The 25,632-nt window shown below is 41.7% G+C and overlaps 1 protein-coding gene and 1 pseudogene across 2 annotated transcripts; both read right to left on the bottom strand.

Moving 5' to 3' along the window:
- Positions 1-633: 633 nt before the first annotated feature.
- ENTPD4 (ectonucleoside triphosphate diphosphohydrolase 4) lies at positions 634-25,362 on the bottom strand. Of its 2 annotated transcripts, none has more exons than XM_032855808.1 (12): positions 25,247-25,362; positions 23,865-24,062; positions 23,155-23,360; positions 20,092-20,242; positions 19,410-19,513; positions 11,812-11,871; positions 10,951-11,105; positions 8,876-9,042; positions 5,073-5,397; positions 3,230-3,315; positions 2,148-2,309; positions 634-1,078 (listed from the first exon to the last, which is right to left on the bottom strand). In XM_032855808.1, exons 1-12 carry the CDS (start codon positions 25,252-25,254, stop codon positions 850-852), a joined length of 1,851 nt encoding a protein of 616 aa, XP_032711699.1. In that variant the 5' UTR covers positions 25,255-25,362; the 3' UTR covers positions 634-849. The 2 variants fall into 2 exon arrangements, with proteins under 2 accessions (XP_032711699.1, XP_032711700.1); XM_032855809.1 differs by having other exon boundaries at positions 10,975-11,105; positions 25,247-25,351.
- Positions 7,868-8,415, bottom strand: LOC116866680 (annotated as a pseudogene).
- Positions 25,363-25,632: the final 270 nt, after the last annotated feature.

Genomic DNA, 25,632 nt, shown 5'->3' with positions numbered 1-25,632 from the left:
AAAACTGGTGAAACTTGATGAATTTTCCAACTCACTCAAAGACATACTATTCTAGGGCTGCTGAAAGGTGGGACTGAGAAAGTCATTATCTGTGTCAGGAAAGACAATGGTAAGGGGGATTTTTCTACATAAAAAGAATTGAAATAATAAATTCTAAAGCGTGTGTTTTTAAAAGAAAGTACTGCATTCTCTCATCCTCTATCATTTATCTCTCACACACATTATCTCACATGGTTTCTCTCACACACATTCTTTCTCTTTTACACACACACACACACACTGCTCTAGTCATTATTTCACATCTTCCAGGACTATGGTTTTAAAAATAGTACCTTCTGGTTCCTGTATTTCTATCTTAGATATAAACGGTTTTGATTTTTTAAGTCTATGAAGAAACTATACAGGGACAGACCTGAACAATAAAAACAATGTATCACCCTGTGTAGGTCAGAGCTTTTGAGATAGACAAAAAGAGGACTATGAATCAGCCCGTTGGGTTCTGGTTTGGAGAAAGCATCAACCGTCAGCACTACCTTCTCTGATGGAGAACAGCTTTGCCATTCCCTTCACTATCCAAGTGCATGTTTCAAATGTAACACACCTCAAAGAAAATCAGACAATCTTAGGCTGCTATCCTGTGCAGCAAGAATGAAGTGATTTTCCCTTCTCCCTGCTCCTCAATTTAAAGCTGTAGACAAAACAGTGGAGCTTACAAACAATGGATTTCGTTTCTGTTTCAAGGAACAAAAGGGCAAAGGAGAAACAAAACCAAGTGAGAATAAAGAGGAGAAACCCTGAGGCAAAAATGGCTTTTCCTTCAGAAAGTCTTCCAGGGCTCTCGAACCCCCTTCACAGGGCGCCGGCAATCTTCTGGGACGGGAGGCCTTCCTCCAGCCAGAGGGCGGCGGTCGAGGCGCTGCGGGGCGTCCGCCGGTGAATGCGCCGCAGCCGCAGCAGGTACAGGAGGATGGAGAGCACGACCACCAGGAAGCAGCCTGAGAACAGGTAGTGATTGTAGACGAAGGAGAAGCCCCGCCAGTGAGCGTGACTGGCCCGGAAGGTCTCCTGCTGGATGTCCCTGCCCGTGTGGAAACAAAAGCAAACACCACACGTAAGCAAGACCAGGACTGACCAGGCCAAGCCACGCGGTGGAACAGGTGCGGGGTCTCTGGGACTCAGTTTCCTCACCTCCGAAAGGTAGGCCAACGTGGCCTAACAGAGGGTGGCTGTAAGCAGTAACGAGAGAACGCATGAGAGCGCATTTGTACGTCTGCAGCAGTTACCGTCACTGTCATTTGGGAAATAAAACCCAGAATTTTAAACAAACGGTGACAGTTTCCCTGACACACAGGAGCCACTGTGGAATGAGGGCCCCCGTCTGTGAGCAGTAATACCCACCACCCACAATGTCTGCAGGCAGCCCAGCGAAACGGACTGCCGGCACATGCTCCACTGGAGGAAGTGGGGGGATCCCCCAAGAAGCACATGTCTCGTTTATCAGTGCCCCGGGGGTCAGTGTGCAGCAGATCTGTGAACAGGAGCGGGAAAATGTCCGTCTTCACTTGCCGGTCTCTGACTGGCATTTCCACTGGCCATGAATGCAGACAACAAACTACGGCAGTGTCTGTAGTACTTGCGACTTGGATTGTGCAGATGCTCGGAGAGCTCTTATACCACACTGTGGTGTTTGCAAACACCTCAAAATATCGACACACGTCACTGTACGGGAATTACGGAAAGTACTAGCTCTGCTGCCAGAACACATATTACTGTACCACAGATATGTCTTCTGTAATATTTTGATAAATATATTTCAATACGGCAGTTTCCTCTATACCCTGTTATTTATTTACATACCTTAGGAGCAATATTTTGAGGAGGAGTCTGAAGCCATAAAGATGAAGAGCCCCACATTAGCCCTTCTGTGCAGGGGTTGGGGAAAGATGCTTCACATAACCAAACACTTCCGTGCTGCATGCGATGGGACGGGCGGGGCGGGAAGGAAGCACGGGTGTCAAACTCCGGTCTGCAGCCCTGCCCGCAGCCAGCATGCTCCCCAAGCACCCGCCAGCCCCAGCTGCCATGCGCTATCATAATGCAGAAAAGCCTGTTTCGTTTGATTCTTGTTACCAGATTTGCAGCCATACCTTAATGGTAAAAAACGGGTCCTGTAAAGGATTGCTCCGAGCGTCCACTGAACCTCCTTGTCATAAACTTGTAAGGCTGTCTTTAAATTTTTATAGTTGACAGGAAACGAAAAGCCCCTGTGAAACACCTCGAACATCCAGGCTGACTTGAAGCACTGATACCTAGAAACACCAAGCACAAACCTAAGTGGGATTCGCTTACTTGTCAACGCGACCCGCTCGCTGGGACGGCCTTCCCCCGCCACCACGGTGGGTGCAGAGGCCTCACTAGGCCAGCGCTCCGAGCAGACAAACCAACTGTGTGTACTTCTAGCTGATGGACTTGGTTTATACCCCTTGTCCCACAACCCAAACAGTTCACCTGCCAGAATCACTTAGCACATGGAACTTGGTCTCAGTAGGATTTCACACCTTGCCATGACAGATTTTTTCTTCTCAGGCATTCCCTCATTTACTCTCTGGTAAATACTGAGCAAGTTCCAACTTCTTTGGACCTCAGTTTCTTTATTATAAAATGAGAAGGCAGAAGGGTCCTTTTCAGCTCTGATAGTGTAGGATTCTAAATATTTATCAGAGGCTTACTTATTGCAAAGTGCTGGGCTAAGTTATAATAAGATATAATAGCAAATAATATGATAGCCCATATCACTTAAGTGACTTATGACAGGATATTAAAAAGCAACAAATAATTATGAAATAAGGCAGAACCTGATAAATGCCACTAGGGAGACATACTGTGTCCTCTGGACACCAAGAGAGGGATGGAGTCTGCTTGAATGGGCAGAGGGAGACTCGACGAGGACAGCGTCTGACCTGACTCTGAGGTCTGGCCTGGACTTCAACAAAGCAGGGGTTAAACAGGGGAATTCTAGGTGGAAGGAATAGCAAAACTGAATAAAAACTGTCAGATACGTTTGGACACAAGTATCTGCTGTCCCGTTTGAAAGGAGCCCAGGGCAGATGAGGAGAAACTGGGATCAATGAGGACGCAAAAGCAGGTTGGGGCCAGCGTGTGGCAAGCCAGGGGCCAACACTGAAGCATGGTTTCTGGAAAGCTCGTGGCTCAGCCACCCACTCCTTACTTCAGCCTGTGGAGGTCGGCATGGGAAGCGTAGAGTCCGCGGTCAAAGCGTTCCCGCAAGATCGACCACTTCGTTGCACAATAATCCTGGAAGAAATTTCACCCCAAATAAATCATTGGTAAAGTGTAAAAGTTTCTTCATTTTCAAAAGGGTTTACCAAATTCATATTCCTAACCAACAGATACTTCCATTCAGGCAACACAAGCTTAATTTCTATACGTAACGGGAAGACAAGATGCACAAGCTTCCAGCAGACACTGATTAGTGGAGAGTGATTGTTCCGTCTTAAAATGCTGCTGAAGTTATTGTGACAGAGAATTTCATCGCCCATAACCAACCTCTTCAAAACTGCTTACATTTCCCCCTGTGTGACTGCCTGTGACAGGCATAAACTTTTGGAACAGTAAAGTGGTACTTTAGCTAGGTCAGAGTGGGTACCTGTTTCTGTGGCGCCATAGTGCAAGGCTCTGGGAACAATAAGATTCCAAAAGGCCTGCCTTTAGAAGGGAAAGACGTGCTATCTTTTCCTGAAGTTATTTCTAATAATACTGATAGCTAACAGTTACGGAGCACTAAGTGCCTTTTCTGAACGCAATACTTAAAGCCATTCCTTGGTTATGGCTAGGACTCCAACCTCTATTTCAAGGACGAAGAAATGGAGGCTCTGAGAGAAGGTGAAACGTGTGAAAGGGGACATAGAACAACACTCGGTCTGGGGTGAGAGGCAAGCACAGGCATTTAGGGCAGAGCAAACACCGTGAACGAAGACAAGAGGGCAAGTAACTTAGATGCCAGGGAAACTAAGAGCTGTCTGCAGTGATGAGAGTAAGGGCATGCTGGGTGGGGAGGGGAGGCCCCCGAGAGGGGAAGACATCCAAAAGCATCTGCAATTTATCCTGGTATGAAAGGAAGCTGCTGAAGACTGTAAAAAGGAGAGGGGACAGCACTTGTGTCTTGGACAGAACTCTCTAGGAGTGGCATGAGGCATGAACGATGGAGGGAGACCAGAGGCAAGAAGACCGACTGGGAGGTTCCTGCAGGTGACAGCCGCAGGCATAACTAGGGCAGTGAGAGCAGGACGTAAAGTAGGGAAGGCTTTGAGAGATGATATGCATGAAGGCTTGTTGACTGATTATGGGGTGTGTGTGGCGAGGCCGGAATGAATGGCAGGGAGAAACCTAGAACTCGAGTTTTGGGAGGTGGACTGGATGGTCAGGGATGCCATTAACCCAGACAACATCACAGAATGAGGGAACAGAGAGAAAATGGTGGGTCTGTTTTGGGTCATGAAATCTAGTAGGCAGGGGTCAGGCCTGGAGCCTCTTCTTGACAGGCAGTGGCAGCAACTCGTGAGCATGGATGAGACCATCAAAGAGCCTGAAGGTCCAAGGGCCAAAGGTGGCTGCTGGGGATCACCCAGGGTTAAGGGGTATAAAGGTGGGGAACCCTTGAAAGAGCCTAAGCAACCAGCAGAAAGGGAGGAGCCAGCAAGAGAACAGGGGTCCTGGCAGCTAAGTGACAGGAAGGCTGCAGGGAGTGTGGCCAGATCATGGCTACGTTATGACCCCGAAGTACACAAGTCTGTCACCTGGAAGCCACTGATGCTCAGAGTGGCTCGTGGAGTGGTGGGCAGACGTCAGTGGACTTCTCACTCCTACTGCGACAGCATCTCTTGTTCAACCAAGGGAACAGGGTCCCCAGCAGGCTGCCCTACATCCTTCCATACTCCACCTTCCCCTTCTCTTGACCCAGGCCTCTCAAAGTGCAGGAGGGACATAAACTGCCACTGTCCACGTGAGCCTCTCAAAAGCATGTGGAGGAAGAGGATGTCTTTGAAGGTTACCTTTGCAGCTTTAGTAAACGTAGCAGCACTGTAATCCCCCCCCATCCGTAACACATCTTCAGTGCAATAGTAGAACTCCGAAAAGCCATAGAATTCACTGTTTTGGAAGTGAATCGGGGGCTGGTAGACTCCATTGAGGGAAGTCTGTGTCTCATTCGTTTTATTCATGAAAGGCTGGATGGTCTCTCGACATAGGTCAAAGTCTCCTGTTCCCCGGAGGTACATGGTCTGTCCATTTTGCTGGATTTCGTCTTTAATGTCTAGGGGTAAGCAGGGGTCCAGGTATGGAGTATCAGGAGCCAAACCGGTCTGTTTCCCCAGGAGCCTGCAGGACAAAGAGAAACTTGATTTGAGACTGATGGAAAACCGTTTTTTGAAGCAGCAGCTGCAGGTCAGTGTTTCTCAAGACATCCTGTGGACATTCAGCAAGGTGTTCTGTGGAAATAAAAAGGGGTTCTGGGGTCACGAGGTCTGGGAAACAGGGTCTTGAACCCCTCTTGGGAGATTCACTATCCGTGCACATGCGCGTAGGGCACACACTGGAACAGGGTCCGGTGAAACAGCTACCTGGTGAGGTGACCAGTGCTTTCAGTACCCAGGAACGTGGCCTGATGCTCTCAGCCTGTTTGGGTGCCTACACTCCTCTTGGTTTCAAGTTTACTGCAGCCGCATGCCTACCAACTATGTCATTCCCAATCCTGTTCTGCCACCAGAGCCTGTGGGTTTCAGTGTATAGAGATGAAATGTGACTGTGGAAAAAGGTCATTGGCCCCAGGCTCCATGCCTTGGAGGCAAGGTGCTTACTTGAAAACTACTGTCAAACTCAGTACTAGCAAAGTTGAAAAAAACTGGGAAAATCTAGAAAAACTGGTATCAAGTTGCTTCACAAATGTTTGTTAAGCCCTTGGTAGTCTTTAACGAAGCCAAATGAAACTGAGATGAGCAGATGCAGGGTAGGCCAGAGCTATGACGGCAGTAGCCTAAGAAAAAAGAGCTATGACGGCGGTAGCCTAAGAAAAGACCTCAGCCTGGAACAAAAAACTGGCCTATGAATACCTAAGGTAAAACAAAGTGCCTACAGTTACATTCCATTTTGGATTCTATTTTAACAGATTTTTAAAAATTAATCAACTATTGATCCCAATTGCTACAGAGAAGTGCTTCTATTGTTAATTCAAGGTTCTGAGACATTCCATGGACAAGCTATCTTAACTGTCCTCTGAAATGCACTGCGCTTAGGACTGACTTCCCGATGCGATTTCCCTGCACTAAGATCTGTCGTCCCCTGTACATACTCACTGCTAAGCCACTGAGGAAAAGGAAAGAGCTCACAACCACTGGGTTTACTTCAGTGTTTGATACTGTGAAATCACATGGGCCTAAAAAGGTGTTTAAATTTTACTATCTGTCACTCGAATGACAAGTTTTTTATTCCTAAGATCAAGGCAACTCAAAATGCACTTGAATGTAATAAATTAAGATCTTTGCCATTAATTAAAAATGTCTTATTTTAAAATCTCAGTTGCTACTGATGGCAAAGAGATAACTATGCATTTCAAGGCTCAATTACTCACATATATAAAAAATGATGACTAATGTTTATAATCATTATAAAAGTCCAAGATGGCTTAGTCAGCAAAGTGTCCGACTCCTGATTTCAGCTCAGGTCATGATCTTGGGGTTGTGAGATTGAGCCCCTCATCAGCCTCCACGCTCCGTCCAGAGTCTGCTTGAGATTCTCTCTCCCTCTGTCCCTCCCCCTGCTCACACACACTCGCTCTAAATACATAAATAAAATCTTAAAAAAATAAGTCCGAGACTAGTCAAATGTACTTCAACACTACTGTTTTTAGCTGCCCTACAACTAAATTAAGAAGGACCACTGAACTGTCATACAAGTTTGACATTAAAGCCAATTACTAAAATTAGCATTGCAGGTGTTTCTCTGAAGTTCTAACTCAAACATCACTAAAGAAGTATTCCTATATAAGACTATTATAAAAAATAATTATACCAAAATGTAGTATATAATATACTACCTTTAAAAGAAACTGTGGGACTACCAATCTCTTAACTAACACCATTCAATTAATGTCTGGAGCAGAAGAACAAGTTTTTACGGCTCTTCCTATTCACATATATGAATTTCTGGAAAATGTGGTACTGAATGGCTGTGTCCTAGTCTTTCTTAAAAGTTCAGGCCTCCACAGTTTTGTTAAGATTAAACTGATCAAGGAACTATATGCTACCATTTATCTCTACAAATTGGGATTTTTTTCCCCTTCAAAACCAATCATCAAAACAAGGAAAACTAAACACAGTAATTAACAGGATATTTTATATAACTCCACATTTCAGGTATTTTTATTCATCCAAACAGCTTTGCTTTTCTTATGCCCCAATTTCAAATAAATAATTGTTATATACTTAAACTTAAAAATTTAAACTAATTAAAGTGCTGATTTAGGGACACCTGAGTGGCTCAGTCAGTGAAGCGTCTGCCTTCAGCTCAGGTCATGATCCCAGGATGCTGGGATTGAGTCCTGCCTCAGGCTCCTTGCTTGGTGGGGAGGCTGCTTCTCCCTCTCCCTCTGCCTGCTGCTCCCACTGCCTTTACTCTCTCTCTCTGACAAATAAATACAATATAATATAATATAATACAATACAATACAATACAATAGTGTTGCTTTTATTTGTTTTATATATTTTCTATAGCAGAATTTTTTTTATAAAACTCAGTTTTTTGTTTTTTGGGTTTTTTTCGGTAAAAATCAGGGCAGTTTTATTTGTGATGATGTAAATTTATGATGACATAAATACCTAAGACTCCACGTTTAGATGCATGGGTGAGATAAGGACTGAGCCCAGGCCTTCTGCTTCTCCTTGGGATTCCTGGGGACAAACTTCTCTTGCAGTGTCTTCCATATGTCTTTATTCATTTCCTTAAACTCTCTCAAGTTTTCTGTGGACAGGATCAGCTTGTACTCTTCCATGAACAGGCTGCTGAAGCTTGTGTCTCTGGGATGAGGGTACTTGTGTTTGTAATAGTTCGAATGGAGTTGTGCTAAGCTCTCATACACCTGACCACAGGCCTTAGGTTCTGGAATATGGGTGTTCTCTCCCTCCTTAAAGGCCTGTCTTACGCTGTGCCGCAGGTAAGTGCCCAAGTCCCAGCCCTATTTGCTCTCATCCACTGGCCAGTCCTCACAGAGCTTAAGGAAATGCTCATAGCAGCTGGTCACCATTTTGGGCCCCTCATAAACGCATTTTTAAAAGTTTCACTGCTAAAAATGTTTAAAATCACTAACTTAGACTTGTAGATCACTTCTTTCTCTTGAATAACTTCTTTCTCTATGGTCTTACCCACTAACTGACTGCACAGGCTGGTTTTCCAGAACATCACCAGAACATCAGGTAATCCCCTTCCATCCTCAATGACAATTTGATCATCACTTACTGCAGGCCTCTGAGACATCTGCAGAGGCCCAGGTGCTGAGTTTCCCAAGGGCTCTGCAATGTGAAATACACTACCCAGGGTTCAAAACTGCCTCAATACATTAACAGTGAAATCTCTAATCTACGGAGGTGTGGGTCTAAGCGAGAGATCTTCCTTCGGAGGCTGGAAGGGTTCAGAGCCAAAGACATCTGCTGTCCCTTCATTTCTCAGCTGCCAGGGGAGTCAAAAGCTGACAGTGCTGATATGCTTCTGTTGCTTGAGGTCTCCCTGCTTTGCCTGGATATGTTTTCTATGAGGAGATACTGAGGTTTGAAAGGTGAATGCTGCGAAGTGGAAGGTGCTTTACCTGTTCTTTTGAACGGTGCTGGCAAATATTCGGTCTTCGTACCTCTGTCGAGCAGCATTGCCACCAAACCCAAGAAATGTGGCCACATAGACTCGGTACACATGCTCAGTTTGGTGAACATCACATCCCAAGTTAAATTCAGCTAACAAGTTCTTAGCTACTTCTTCCTGCGGATGCAAGGATAAAAGACTTCAATATTTAAAGCAATACAAAAACAATAACCTCCTGTGAAAAAGGATCTAAAAAGATTCCCATCTAAAAGCAGCAAAAATGTCTGCTTCTGCATTTCCCAAGGACCCTTCCAAGCATCCTTCCAAATTCAATATGACAATTCTGACTTAAGAAATTCCAGATGTGCTGCACGCCTGTGATACTGTTGCTTTTTGGAAAGGGAAGTTCATACCCTCCGATGTAATATACGTACTTTGGAAAGACATAGTTCATACCCTCCGAGGTAGTATACGTACTTATGTAAGCCTATGTTTTAGAAATAATTCTAAACATCAAAAAATCTCCACATACAAAGATGACCTCTGTGTTCTGTGAGAGAAAAAACCAAGTGTCATCTAAATCTACAGCTCTGGGGCGCCTGGGTGGCTCAGTTGGTTAAGTGTCTACCTTTGACTCAGATCATGACTTTGGGATCTTGGGATCAAGCCTGCATCAGGCTCCCTGTTCAGCACGGGGTCTGCTTCTCCCTGTCCCTCTGCCCCTATGCCCCTGCTCCTGCACTCTCTCTCTCACTCTCTCAAATAAATAATAAAATCTTTAAAAAAAAATTTTTTTTAACATAAAAAAAAAATCTACAACTCCAAGGAGGGCTTAGTTAATTATGGTAATCAATAGTATGTGGAGGAACATGCTTATGCACTATTAAATGAGGGACACAAAATTATATAAACAGTAAGATTACAACAACCATATTGGGAAAAAAAACTATAAATACAGAAAAATGAATGAAAAGAAATACACCAAAATGCTAACAATGATTGTTTTTGGATGACACACCCATAGAAAAGTTTTAACCCTGAGTTTTCAGTATTTTTTTCGAAACTTGCTTTCTATGTATTTTTTACTTTGTCTTGAGGGGGAAAACACGACTTTTAACAAAAGGTATAATAGTTTCTAGAGGCATGCTGGGACGAGAAGAAGGACACACAAATCGTTGTATTTGAATTTACAAAGCATTTCTGTAAAGAGCTTAATAAATACGCCAGTAACAGCGAACGCTAGGCAGCTGGCAGTACATCAGCTATGTTATATGCACTATCTCATCTCAGCCTTATAAAAGCCCCATGTGAGAGCTGCCTGCATGGACCTCTACAGATGAAGAACCTGCCTCCCAGTAGTTAAGCGATGTGCTTAAGGTCACATCTAGCGAGGCTCACGTGACGACGGAGGCCAGGCTTTTTTAACCACTACACCATGCTAAGGGGAAATGCAGGAAACCAGGCTTTAGTAGGAATTTACAGCTGAGTGGAAAGAGAGTCTTAAAGATGTGTAGCAGTTCAGGAACACATCCGGAAACCTTCCTGGTGCTCTCTAGACGAGGCTGCCCAGCCTATTGGGAAACTATAGGTAGTGACTGCGGGCCCTGAGAGGCACAGGAGAAAACAGTGGAAACCCTAAGTTCAGAAATGTGCAAACAGTGCATACAAACCTCAATTCTTTCTAGAAAAGTCAAAAGCTGTCTGAGCCTTGAAAGAAACCCCAGTACATTCCCCAACTATAACTTAAGAAATGTGATGCTATTACATTATGTTTTACAGTATCTGTTGAGAAAAGAAGTGACTGAAGAGAAAATACAAACAAAAATTCAAGCATGTGACTAAAATTTATACCAAACAAAAACGCCCAGTTCAGAAAACAAACCAGCTGACTTCAATGAACAAACACAAACGGCTTAGCAGAGGTTTGCGTGGCTTTCTCCTGACTCCGTTCTCCTGGGTTGGGAAGGTAGGGCCTCAGCAAGCATAGTAAAGATGTGTTCAGACTCAGAAAACAAGACAAAAATGGATGGAGACATGTTAAAGGAAAACCAAACCAAACAGAAGAAAATTTGTACGGATAGTAACCTGCTGTGAGGAGGCAAAGCTTACAGTTTTGGGAACTTCGTACGCTATCTGAGTCGACACGCCGCCCATGTCCAGAATACCGGCTGTCCTTTTACGGAGAATAGCTTCCCTGCTTTCACTACCAGGAATGTTAACCTCCACAACTGCCTCCTCATCTGCAAATAATAAGAAATATCCGTTGGAACAGAACCAACCTGGAAAATGGGGATCTTCTCATGAGTCCCCTTGTTTCCATGGTACTTCTCTTAAGCCCATCTGGGCAAACTCAGCCTACTCCTCCCACCTATAGTCATAGTGGGAAAGAGCAGCTCCTCTATCTACTCCTACCCACTTAGCTGTGTCTCAAAATTTGGCTCCTGGGGGTGCCTGGGTGGCTCAGTCGGTTAAGTGTGTCTGCCTTCAGCTCAGGCCATGATCCCAGGGTCCTGGGATCGAGTCCCGCATCGGGCTCTCTGCTCAGTGGGAAGTCTGCTCCTTCCACTTCCTCTGTTCCCCACTCATGCTGTCTCAAAGAAATAAAATATATTTTTTTAAAGATTGTTTATTTATTTATTTGACAGAGAGACAGAGAGATCACAAGTAGGCAGAGAGTCAGGCAGAGAGAGACAGAGAGAGAGAGAGAGAGAGAGAGGAGGAAGCAGGCTCCCCACTGAGCAGAGAGCCCGATGCAGGACTCGATCCCAGGACCCTGGGATCATGGCCTGAGCTGAAGGCAGCGGCTTTAACCCACTGAGCCACCCAGGCGCCCTCAAGTAAATAAAATCTTTAAAAAACAAAACTTAGCCCCCTTTTTATCCTTTGGGATTAGACAGAACAGCCTCATTTCCAGTCAGACAAGTTGGTTGGAAACTTGATACTTACCATCCTCAATATGCTCGAATCGTCCAAGGACAAAATTAATGCCAATCCAAGCATACACACCTACAGACATTTCACAGGGGGAAGATGAGAAGGATAAAGTTCTAAGATACTTTTTATAACTCTTATCCATGCAGTTAGCACAAACAACTCATTTACTTTACTCCCTAACAACCTGTGAACACATTATCTGAAATAAAGCAACCCTGATAATGTATTTTGTATTCTCCTAGTGGCTTTCCAAGAACTCTCAACTTTAAAATGTATAATTCTTACCATTTACATGGGTAAAAATAGAATTCCCTCAATGCCAGCTTTCATTTGGAACTCTCTTGAAATAATGGAGTTTTTACTTCATGAAGTTAAGCCTATCAACTGCAAACTTGAAAAAACAAATTAACTCTGACTCTTCCAGTTCCTTCATGCCTTCCTTTCACTCAGTTGCCGAGCCTAGATCCCCTTCTACATTTCCTCTATCCAATCTTTACCCACTTCATTTCCACCTTGATTTAAGCTGTTACAGAGACCCAGTCAATCTCCCTGTCCTCCTCCCCCACTCCAACCCATGCTATTCTCTGCAATTGGCCTGACCTCCAGAACAAAGGCCAAACCCCACAGCCTGACAATCCAAGACCTCTTAGATAAAAACTTTGTTTTTCTTGCATAAATCAGACATGTAATATTGTGTAACTTTAAGGTGTACATTGTATTACTTTGATAGGTCTATACACTGTGGTACGATTGCCCTTGCCACGTTACATACAGTATTACTGCCTATACTCCTTATACTGTCCACTAGAACTCTATGGCTCGTTACTCCTTCCAAGTTTGCACCTTTAAACACCATCGATCTTATCAACCCCCATTTCCTGGTAACCACCATTTTATTCCGTTTTTTTCATAGGTTTGACTTTTTCAGATTCCACAAGTAAGCAACAGCAAACAGTACGGTCTTTCTCCGTTGGACTTATCTCACTTAGGATCATGTGCTCAAAGTCCATCCGTCTTGTCACCAATGGCAGGATATCCTCCTTTCTCATGGCTGAATAATATTACATTGTGTATATGTACTACATCTTTTTTAACCGTTCATCCATTGATGGACCCTTGGGTTGTTTCTCTATCTTGGTTCTTGTAACTAACACTGTGATAAACATGGGAGTGCAGACATCCTATTGAAATCCTGTTTTCATTTTCTTTGGGTATATACCTGGAAATGTAATTACTGGATTGTATGGTATTCCTAACCAATTTTTTGAGGAACCTCCACATTGTTCTCTGTAGTGCCTGGGCCAATTTACACTCCCACTTCCAACGTATAAGGCCTTTTCACCACATTCTTGCCAGCACCTGCTACCTTGTCTTCTCCATGATGGCCATTCTAACCGGTATGAGATAAAGTCTCACTGTGGTTTTGCTTTGCATCTCCTTGATGAGTGACGCTGAGCATCTTTTCATGTGCCGTTGGCCATTTTGCTGTCCTTTTTGGAAAATGTCTATTTAGTTTTTTTTTGTTTGTTGTAAAGATTTATTTATTTGAGAGCGAGTAAGCAAGCATGGGGGGAGGAGCAGAGGGAGAGGGAGAATCTCAGACTCCCTGCTGAACACAGAGCCCAATGTGGGGCTCCATCTCACATTCCGAGATCACGACCTGAGATCATGACCTGAGCTGAAACCAAGAGTCTGATGCTCAACTGACTGAGCCACCCAGGCGCCCCATGTCTGTTTAGTTTTTAATCAAATTGTGTCTTAATTTAATAAGTCATATGAGATCTTTATATATTTTGGATACTAACCCCTTGGCCAATATACGGCTTACAAAAATTTTCTCCTATTGTGTAGGTTGTTTTTTCACTTTGTTAATTGTTTGTTTTACTGTGTAGATGCTTTTGAGTTTGATATAGTCCTATTTGTTGGTTTTTGCTTTTGTCATTTGTGCTGTTGGGTGTCATGTCCAAAAAATCATTGCCATGACTAATACGATGAGCTTCCTCTCTCTGTTTTCTTCTAAGAGTTTATGATATCAGGTTTCATGTTTAACTCTGATCCTTTTTTTAGGTTCTGCAAGTGGTGTGAGACAAGGGTCTAATTTCATTGTTTAGCGTGTGTTTCCTCAGTTTTCCCAACACCATTTGTTGAAGAGACTATCCTTCGCCCACTTGATGTTCTTGGCTCCCTCACTGGGTATTAGCTGGCAATATATGCTGGGATTTAATCCTGGGTTCTCTATTCTGTTCCACTGATTGATGTGTCCTATTTTTTTTTTATGCTAGTACCATATTGTTTCTATTAACATTGCTTTGTAGAATGGTTTGAAATTAAAGCATGATACCTCCAGCTTTGTTCTTTTTTCTCAGGATTATTTTGGCTATTAGGGGTCTTTTGTGATACACACAAATTTTAGGATTCTTTCTTCTGTTTCTGTGAAAAATGCTTTTGGTATTTCAGTGGGGGCTGCATTAAATCTGTACATGGCGGGGCACCTGGGTGGCTCAGTGGGTTAAAGCCTCTGCCTTTGGCTTGGGTCATGATCCCAGTGTCCTGGGATCAAGCCCCAAGTCAGGCTCTCTGCTCAGTGGGGAGCCTGTTTCCTCTTCTCTCTCTCTGCCTGCCTCTCTGCCTACTTGTGATCTCTCTCTCTGTGTCAAATAAATGAATAAAGGCTTTAAAAAAAAAAATCTGCAGATGGCTTTGACTAGTATGGCAGTTTTAACAAAATTAATTCTTCCGGTTCAGGAACATGGGTCGTCTTTCAATTTGTCTTCTTCCATTTCTTTCAGTCAAGCCTTACAGGTTTTATTGTAAAGATCTTCCACTTCCTTGCTTAAGTTTATTTTATTCTTATCAAAAACTTGATACCACTGTGAATGAGATAGTTTTATTTCTTTTTCAGATAATTCATCCTTAGGGTAAAGGGATGCAACTGATTTCTGTATGTTGGTTTTCTATCTTGCCTCTTTACAGAAACTGTTGATTAATTCAATGACTGACAGCTTTTTGATGGACTCTTTAGGATTTTCTATAAATAAGATCATATTATCAGTAGATAATGACAGTTTTACTTTTTCCTTTCTGATCTGGATGTCTTTTCTTTGTCTTGCCTAGTTACTCTAGCTAAGACTTCCAGTACCATATTGAACAGGAGTGACAAGAGCAGGTATCCTTGTCTTATTCCCAATCTTAAAGGAAATGCTTTCAATTTCTCTCCATTGAGTCTAATGTTAGCTGTGAGTTTGTTAAACATGGTTTTTATTATGTTGTTTCTTCTATACCCACTGTTAAGAATTTTTATCACGACTGGAAGAGATTATGCTGAGTGAAATAAGTCAAGCAGAGAGAGTCAATTATCATATGTTTTCACTTTTTTGTGGAGCATAACAAATAGCATGGAGGGCAAGGGGAGTTAGAGAGGAGAAGGGAGTTGAGGGAAATTGGAAGGGGAGGTGAGCCATGAGAGACTATGGACTCTGAAAAACAATCTGAGGGGTCTGAAGGGGCGGAGGGTGGGAGGTTGGGGGAACCAGGTGGTGGGTATTAGAGAGGGCACAGATTGCATGGAGCACTGGGTGTGTTGCAAAAACAATGAATACTGTTACGATGAAAATAAATTTAAAAAAAATAATTAAAAAAATAATTTTTATCACGAAAAGATGTTATATTTTGTCAAGTGCATTTTCTACAATACTTTTTTGAGATGATCACATGATTATTTTATTTCCACTCTGCTCTTTATTATTTCCTTCCATCTGCTAACTTTGGGCTTCATTTGTTCTTCTAGTTACTTGAGGTGTAATGTTGTACTGTTTATTTGAGATCTAATTTGTCAATATATGCTTCTATTGCGGTAAATTTTCTCCTCAGAACTGCTCTTGCTACATTCTGCAATATTTGCTGTGTTCTATTTCCATTTTCATTTGTTTTGAGATAATTTTTTATTTCCTTTTGAATTCTTCTTTGACCTACTGGTTTAGAAGTATGCTGTTTCATTTCCACATATTTGTAGATTTTCTCACCTTCTTCTTATTGATTTCTAGTTTCATACCATTGTGTTCAGAAATGATGGCTGCCATGACTTCAATCTTCCTAAACTTGTTAAGACTTCCTCTGTATCTCTCATATGATCTAACCTGGAGAATGTTCCATGTAGACTTGAAAAGATGTATATTCTGCTGCTATTGGATGGGATGTCCTGTATATACCTGTTAAGTCCATTTGCGCTAACATGTGGTTCAATTCCAATATTTTGCCTTGCTGATTTTCTGTATGGGTGATTCATCCATTGGTGATAGCGGGATTCGGAAGTTCCCAGCTATTATTGTATTGTTCTCTATTTCTCCTTTAAGACCTGTTAGTATTTGCTTAATATATCTCAATGTTTCGGTGTTGGGAGCATATATACTTATGTTCTTCTTGAAGTACTGGCCTGTTTATCATCATAAAATGACCTGCTTTATCTCATTATGCTTCTAGCTTTCTAGTCTATTTTGTCTGATATGTATATGGCTATGCCTGCCTTCTTTTGGTTTCCAATTGCTTGGAAAAGTCTATCTGTGTCTTAGAGCTGAAACGAGTCTACTATAGGTGGCATATAGTTGGGTCTTATTTTTTTAAATCTATCCAGACATTCTGTGACTTTTGATCGGTAAATTAGATCTGTTTACATTTAGAGTGATTACTGATCTGTAAGGATTTACTACTGCCATTTTATGTACTGCCTTCTGGTTATTTTGTCTCTCCCTTGTTTTCTTCCTTCTTTACCCTTCCTTCCTTTACCCTTGTAAGTTTGTGGTCCTCCAAGGTTTCCACAGTTTGCTTAGTGTCCCCCCTTTTTTAATGTTTTGTGTCTCTCTGCTCTGATGTTTGCTTTGTGGTTTACATAAAACATCTCATAGGTAGAAGTCGTTTTTCTACTGATAGCAATTTATCTTTGTTCACCTATAAAGTTTCTATCCCCTTTTACTCTTCCCCTTTTATATTTCTGATGTCACAAGTTATCTTTTTATGTTGTGATGTTGTGACCAAGTTATAGTAGCTATGTTTACTTTTCATGCTCTTTTTCCTTTAACCTTTGTACTTGTTTAATATACTATTCTAAAAATGTTAGTTTTTCTATTTATCACCTTAATCAGATTTTCTGTGCCTTCCTCTTTTCATTCCAGCTTGAAAAGCTCCTTTCGACATTTCTTGTAAGTTGTTTGGGGGTGGTGAACTTCCTTAGCTTCTGTTTGTCTGGGAAAGCCTTTATTTCACCTTTATATCCAAGGATAACTTTGTCAGAGTATTCTCAGCTGGCAATTTGTATTTTTCAATATTTTAAAGTGTCATTCCACTCTCTCCTGGCCTGTAGAGCTTCCACTGAAAAATATGCTGATATTGACAGAACTTCTTTTGTAGGTTACTGTCTTTTCCCCCCTAGTTTCCTTCAAAATAATTTATCACCGACTTTTGACAGTTTTAATGTAATGTGTCTCAGAGACGGTCTTTTTGCACTGAGATAAATAAAGTGGTCTGTTAGCTTCATAGACCAGAAAGAACCCAGTTCCTTCCCTGGTTTTGGGAAGTTCTGTATTACCTCTTTAAAAATGCTCTCTTCTCCTTTTGGGATACCCTCTAATCTTATGTTGGTTCTGCTAAAGGAGTCTGATAGTTTTCACAGGGTTTCTTCACTTTTTAAAAACCTTAGTTTTTGTTCCTCTTTTAGGGGAACCATTTTTATATTCCTATCCTCAAGCTTGCTTATTCTCTCCTCCATCTGCTCTATTTCCAATGCATTCTAGTGCATTCCTCATCTCATGTATTGACTTCCTCAGCTCCAGAATGTTTGGTTTTTTAGAAGTTTAATCTCTTCTTCTTTCCATTAATTTTATTCTGGAGATCACTGTATTAGCTCACTGAATTTCTTTATAATAGTATTTTAAATTCTTTATCAGTTAGATTTAAATATTCCATGTCTTTGGGCTCAATTACTGGAAAACTGCCATGTTCTTTTTGTGATACCATATTAAGATGATTTTTCAGTGTTTGATAAAAAGTACTCTTTCTGCTGCATTTCAAGTCATGGACACCTTTCTTATTAGGGAAGGCTTTTTTTACTTTGGTTCTAACAATTTACCTTCGTTCTAACAAGGTCAGTAATTTAAAAAAAAGAAAAAAAGGATGACTGCAGAGTTCATGGAACTGTGTTTAGTACTTGGGGCTACCACAGCCTGGTAGGGGATCCTTAAGTGGGGGTGGGAGACCCAGAGGTGCATGGGTGATCCTCTTGCCAGAACCCTGGGGCAGAGAGCAGGAAACACATTCCTTCAGTTCTCTGAGCCTTCTTCCCTTTTCCTTTCCCTCCTCTCAGTCACTGCGATCTCTGCTCAGAGAGATCAGCTGGCACACACTGTTGGGTAAACCCCTAACTCACCACCTTCACCCTCTGCCTCCCCTGCTAGAAAAATCGTGTGGGTCCCCTGGTGCCCCTGCCGCCACTTGCCTGGCTCCAAGGCCTCTTATGAGGTTCAAGCCACCCATTTTTAGACGGGTGGATGTGCTGAGTGTCCTATGCAGAGCTACTTTCTCTGGGTTATAGATGTATGATTAGTTTTAAATCAAAAGGAAGGGAAAAAAGGAACAACTCACGCTGCCACAACACGGACATCACCAAGACCTGTCCAACTTTTCATCTTACTACCACTTTTCAAAAGGGCCATATGCCACTCAAACTACTTTTGTTCCTCTGTCCACAGTGCAGCTTTTCTAACCTATGCTGACTCAGATCATTTCTTCTGCTTGGAATGTACTTCCTATCCTTCTCTCAGAGCCCTACCCTCACCAGGCTCTGGCATGCTTATAGCTAGTTATCCCACAGTTTAAACTGTCACTTGCTCTACGATGTCCCTAGCAAGGAAAAAACAAAGCAAAACTCCCTTTTGCAAACTCCCACAGTACTTCTTGCTTACCTTCCTTATGGCACCTAGCACTCTATCTTATGTGGCAGCTAACTGCATACCTCACTCGTCTGTGAACAGCTCATTGGCAGTATTTGAATTTCACCCAGTTTGTATTTTCTACAATGTCCTTCCCAGAGGAGGTGTTTGCCCAAATGTTAGATGATTTTGAAATAGGTGCTTTTGGTCTTCATTTCTAGCAAACTAGTCCCCAGATAATATCCCACTGATTTGTTACTTCATTCTCAAGTAAAATCATTTACTTGAAAGCAGAACTAATATTTTCTCAGTGTATCAAAGTCAAGAATTTCCCCTTTGTAGCAAATAAGTTGACAGAAGGCACCAATAACGCAGTAATTATCATAATTACAAAAAGGTGTATACCTTAGACAAGGAACACAAACCTTTCCTATCCAAATGAATCCAATGTATGTTTCCTAAATGTGGTAAAGACAAACTAAGTTATTTTTTTAATGGCTTAATGTTTGGAGAATAAAGGCCACTCATATAACAAACTAACTTTGCCATTTAAAAATAATATTTCAAGCTACAATTTCCTAAATTTTAAGATAGTAAAAGTAATTTAATAATGCGTACACTGGAAAAAAAAATGGGGAGGATTTAAAGGAATAACTTCCCAAATTTCAGGTTGAAGACCAATATACCAACCTTCTTGTTTCCCTGAAATCACTTCTGCGTGAGAGTCAGAAAACAAGAAGTCAAAGTGCACGGGGATATCAGTCAGGAGATCCTCCAGGATGGCTTTCTGCTGGCTGGAAGACAACCCCAAAATTGACATATCAAAATGGAGCCTACATTTCTCTGTTTTAAAAAGAGAAAAAAAAAAGCACAACAAAACAAAAACTATGGCTCTGGTATGTCCTGTACAAAAACAGTAAATTTTAAAGCCAAAGTAATTCACTGACTAAAACTATTTTAGGAAGAAATCTCGTGAGTTGTGTGAATTCTGTGATTCCCAGATATGAAACTACAACTATAATCCTTAAATTAATAACATAGAAAATCAGGGTTTTTTTATATGACCACTTTATAGGTTATGGTTTACTGTTTACTTTATAGTTTACTATTTATAATTATAATCAAATACATGAGGAGATTTTTGGTGCATTCTGGCTAAGGGAATAGTTTAGGCTCTATTCCAAATTTGAACAAAGAATTTTTACTGTCTTCCTTTTGGTGATGATAATGAACGAGGAGGAAGGGAAGGAAAAGGGACAGGAGGGGAGGTGGGGAATACACCACCACCATGGCCCACCCCACTCTCTCCCCCACCCACCCACCTCCCCCACCCTCAGGGCCTGGCCTGCCCTGGCCCCATGTGGAGGATCACCTTTCAGGAAGAATTCTCATTCCAGCTGTGCAGAGGATGTAGAGAGGTGTCTCTTTGTGTTTTGCCCGTGGTACATGCTCTGCAGCAAAGTTCAAGAGTGGAGAAATGTAATCACTGACTTTCTCTGGAGAGGTAGCAAATTCGGAAATGCCTACAGAAAAAAGAGCACTTCGGTTAACAAGTAGATAGTTAATTAATATGTTATGTTTCTTCAAAGGGGCATATTTGAGAGAAATTCTGGCTCTACACCACACTCCCCTAGTTTTTCCCTATCCCTCTAGCAACAACCTTCACAGCCTCTCTTCCTTACGTGGTGGTGGTACTAAATGTTCAGTCTTAACCTCTCTTCTCAGTCTCCAAGAAACTGAGACCTGATTGCGCAACTACTATGTGTCAGACACTGGGATCGACAGCACATAAGCTCACGAGCCTGCCCTCCAGAACATGTTTCCACTTTGTTCAGGCAAGCTCACTCACTCCTTTGGCTGCCACCATCACCTTTGTGTCTCAGTTCCCCAAATCTTACCAGTAGCCACCAGATCATGTTCCCAACCTCCAGATCAGCATGTGGGAACTGTCCCCTAGACATGGCCAGATGCTGGTCCTTACAGACCCCAAACTCAACACACATATATATACAAACCTGAATCAAACTTCCACTACAAATCTGCTCCTACTGCTTGTTACCTACCCCAGTGACCACCGTCACTAGCCTGCCAGCAGCCCAAGCCAGGATTCTGGATAAATCCCTCTCCCTCCCCTAATGTGTGTTCTGGGTGTCCCTGATCACATCTCCCTGGTTCCTCTCACATTATTTCATTTCTCCTCATCTCTTCTGGCAGCCTGATGCAACACAGGCTCCACTCCAGTCTTGGCGATCCCTTGATCATTCCCTATGCAAAGAGTATCTTCCTGACTTCAAATTTTAAAAGTCCCCAAATTTCTCATTTCACAGATTAGGAAACTCTGGATCCAGAAAGATTTAAGTGATTTGTCAGAGCAGTCAGCAGAAAACAGACTAAAAGACAGATCTTTTTTCTTTTTTTTTTAATTCCACCTACAATGCTGTTTCAACAGACACCAAGCCCCAACTATTAAGTAAGGAAACTTCTAGAGCTTTGCTGAAATGCTATACATGAGAGTCCCTGCTTCAGGACCAAGAAGAGCTATAAAAAGGTACTTGGATTTCTACTTCAAATACTTTCTGTAGCATCAGAAAGAACCATGTTAAGCCTATGATGTCCCAAAGGACAACTGCAAGGCATGACAGGTTTTATCTTATTTCAGGTGAGCAGTTTGATCGCTGATGGAACCTGATATGTGAAAGCAATGTGCTTTATAGAGCTTTATTTTTCAATCTTCTGGTGAATTTTTTATTTGATCAACATTACTTTAACTCTGAAAATGTTTCTAGATTAGGAATACATCAAAATTCAAGGAATGGAATAACAGAAAACTAAAAATTCACAATCATTAAGAGTTAGAGAAAAAAATGATCATTGTTCATGGAAATTTACTTTGATATTAAAATAATGCTTTTATAAGAGACTCCAATTAAATTCCCTCCCTTTAACCTAAGAAACAAGGTAGAGGTTTTGGATTTTGGGGCAATATGCTGGTGCCCAGATGCCGAAATATCAAAGAACAATCACCTTGTTAAGGGTTGCCTGAAGAAGAAAGTGGGGCCTAAATTATTCAATGAAGAATTAGGGGGGGGCTCAAAGAACCCACAGTCAATGCCATTACAAGGAATGTCATTTGAGTCAATTTATGAGTCAATGTCATTTATGAGGAAAGGTATTTTATCATTAAAACTGAACTTCCTTTACATTTATGTATTTGAAGTAGGAGAATAAGCTAAGATAATTGTTTTTTATCAATATTCTCTAATATTTTATAAGACAAATTTCTGGGATTATTTGGGTTTAATATTTTACTATTTAACACACTAGCAAGATGAAATAAAAATGCTGAATCTCTATTAAGATCTGTGGTCCAGTGTTTTATTTTTTTAAGTTTATTTTATTGTTTTAGTAATCTCTACATCCAACGTGGGGTGAGCTGAAACCAAGAGTCACATGCTCTTCCAAATAAGCCAGCCAAGAACCCCTGTGGTGCACGGTTTAAATCAGTGATTATCAACTATCAAGACATAAAATGCCTATTGCAAGGTACTCCTGGACACCTTTCATTCCTAATACTTCTGATAGAAGGGCAATGCCCATGGAAACTGTACATACAGAAAAAAGTTGAGAACGACAGATTTAAATTATCTAATGGAAAAGGCAAAGCCCAATTTTTACACAACACACTGACTTAGAAACTATGATATCTTTAAAAACTGGACATAACAACACTGGCTCTTCTAAGTTCTACAGTCACTCTTACTAAATAATCTAGATGATCAGAAATACATTGGGGGTGGCACTGGGGCACCTGGGTCAGTCGGTTAGGCATATGACTCTTGGTTTGGGCTCAGGTCATGATCTCAGGGCTCCTCTGCACTCAGCACAGGGTCTGTTTGAGATTCTCTCTCGACCTTTCCCCCTACCCCCACCTGCACTAGCACGAGCTCTCCTCTCTCTAATAAATAAATAAATAAAATATAATCTCAAAAAAAAAAAAAAACAACATTGGGGCACTTTTTAAAAATGAGGGGAAAAAAGAGAAATATGTACCAATGTATTAGACTACAGATATCCATGAGTTATCTGAAATTACCCTGTTTTCAGGGACAGCGAGCGATGGCCACCAAATAGAAAAAAAAAAATCCCTCCATAATTAATGTCAACTAGCAAACACCTGAGTAGACACATGAGTAAGGCACTGTGATAAATGCTGCAGGAGACACGAGAAAGACATGGTTTTGTATATTTTATCAAGGAGTAGTTGCCTCATGTGAGATAGACAGAAGAGGGGAAAGAAAGTGAAACAATCAGGTCCTGGAGTGAGCTCTGAACCAGGGTGATGACTTAATGGAGAGAGGAGAGAAGGACATGAAAGACCTCACAGAGAATAAAGGACAGAACCTGGTTACCAATCAGATATTTATCTTTTACATACCGGGTTTTATTTTCATAACCACTGGCTTTCGGTTTTTATCCCTCATTTGTCTGATATCCAACAGATCATGAGGATTGCCATTGTGCCTTGGCCAGCAATAGACGAATATGCGAGACCCACTGCTACCACAGTCCACCACGATACCGTAGTTCACATTGGGGTTATTGGTGTCTGTAGCTTCAATGTCAGTAACTCGTGCCAAGTACCTTGTTCAGAAAAATGAACATATGCTTTTACTGAAACAGAGACTATCATCCTGAATCCGCACAACAAATGCAATAAACAAACACCAAGTCCATGAATTCTGAGCTGATCCATAATCGCATTTTTACAAGGGGTCAAATGATTAAAGAGTCAAAACAGAACCCAGTGATAGTGATAAAGATAATCTAAACCAGATACACAGTCATTACTCCTTTTAAGAAGTTCAAACAAGTTCTGAGAACCAAAACTATTCCCAAACTATTGACATTAACTGAAAAATCAGCTTAGAAGATATCACAGGAGAAGCTTATGTTTAAATCCTCTTACTATGTGGATTTGGTGGTTAATGATTAAATAGCTTCCGACAGTTTAATTTTTCCTGCCACACTGTATTCTCTACAGATTCTGTTTCCTGCAGCCACTTGCTCCTTCAACTCCAACCTAATCCCCAAAGTCCTGAAGCTGTAACATGAAGCATCCCGTCTAGAAATGTTTTCTTCTCTTACCTGTGAAACTTCTTGTCTCTGGATAGTCGCCCATACTTATTTCGGATTATAACAACAGAAAAGTATAAAAGTGAAACAGCGGCAGCTAGGACGCTAATAACAATAATCTGGCGTAAATTGGTATTCAGAATTCGAGGACACCCCACTGGAGAGATGCTAAAATGCCAGGAAGCAGGAAAAAGACAAGAGATGCCGATCCTAAAATTCAAAAAAACAAAAAACAAAAAACAACCAACAACCAGATTTTAAAGCAATCTGCTCCAAAGAGGTCTCACCTTACCTAAATTGATCTCAAGGTTAACATTTGGGTCAAGCCACCCGTTTTCCCTCTGGGAGGTATCTGTACACCAACACCTTCCCTGTTGCTATTTTGCTATTTTACTCATTATTATAAAACTACATGGATGAAAATTACATCCTGATGGTAATCACATTTCTGTGTTTTTCCACTTTTCTTGACAATATTGTGTAGATTATTTGTTCCCTGCTTTGTTTCAAAAACAAACATAAAAATCAGAGACAAGTAGAAGTTCAATACCGTAAATATATAAATCTACAATGAACGCAGGTTTAAGGATAATGAAACCAAAAAACAATTCAGAACAAGGAAATGCATGTAGGGGCCAAAACCTTGTCCATTAGATTAGAAACATATAAACAGATCAGGAGGAGGAAGATTTTCTTAACACTGAATCCCAAGGCAAATTTCTCCCTGATGACTGAGTGACAAAATGGGAGAAAAAAACAATATCTTTAACAATATCTGCATAATACAGTCAATAAATGAGTTTTGTATGTTCTGTGTTTTTAAAATTATTTCTGAGCCATTTTTGCAAATAAACACTTTTCTTCTCCGTGTATATCGGGAATAAGTGATTATTATTAGGCTGAAGAAAAGCTTGCTACTTTTAGAATAAATGTTTTGTGGTTAATTTCTATACTCTTCCCTTTAGGGGTGCTTCCTAGACTAAAATAAGTCGCAGAAGGGAGAGCCATCCTGCTAACCCAGTGGTGCTCCACCTGCAGTGTCCAGTCTCCATGTGGGTCCTTGGGCCACTCCACAGATTGCACCATCCCCTGCCCACTCCTCCAAGGCTTCCGGACAGTTATCCCATGCTTAGTACAACCCCTCACAGATTCCAACACACCTGCCCTTCAAAGTAAGCTACCCCAACCCCTGCAGAAACCACCTGGCATGACCACTCTCTATAACAGGCGCCCCAGGGTGGCCTGGAAGAACAGAGCTGTGAAACAGAAGTGTAGCATAACTTCTCACTTGCAATTTAGTTTTTTGGTTTTGTTTTTTTTCCTTTCAAGATCTGTCACTGTGACACCAGAGGCTCGGGTTTTACAAGTACTGGCGATGAGATGCCATCACTTACCTCCCCATGCTGACGGGTCCGAGGCCAGGTGACGTTCTAGGAGTCAGTCCTCACACACCATTACAGAAATAAAGAGGTCCTCCTGGAGTTAGAGACCTCCTGTTCCAGGAAGTGAAAAAAGTCACAAAGATGGCACAATCCAAGAAGACATCTATGTTCTTTTACCAAGTATGGGTTTAAATCCAACCACACATAATCTGGTACACGAACCTTGCACTGAAGCTGTTGGAAGGGCCTATTCTGAGCACCCTACTTCTAAGTCAATTTCATGCTGTCAGGGATGTAGGCCTAAATCAAGAGACGGCAACAGTCTGGCACTAGTTAGTGTTCTCTACCTAAAAGCCAATCAGTGACCCCAAAATACCAGCTCATCAAATAGGTACTGA

The sequence above is a fragment of the Lontra canadensis genome, unplaced genomic scaffold (genome assembly GCF_010015895.1).
Source record: "Lontra canadensis isolate GAN:19392208 unplaced genomic scaffold, GSC_riverotter_1.0 scaffold10, whole genome shotgun sequence".
Classification (NCBI taxonomy): Eukaryota; Metazoa; Chordata; class Mammalia; order Carnivora; family Mustelidae; genus Lontra; species Lontra canadensis.
This window is presented reverse-complemented; position numbering and strand designations above follow the sequence as displayed.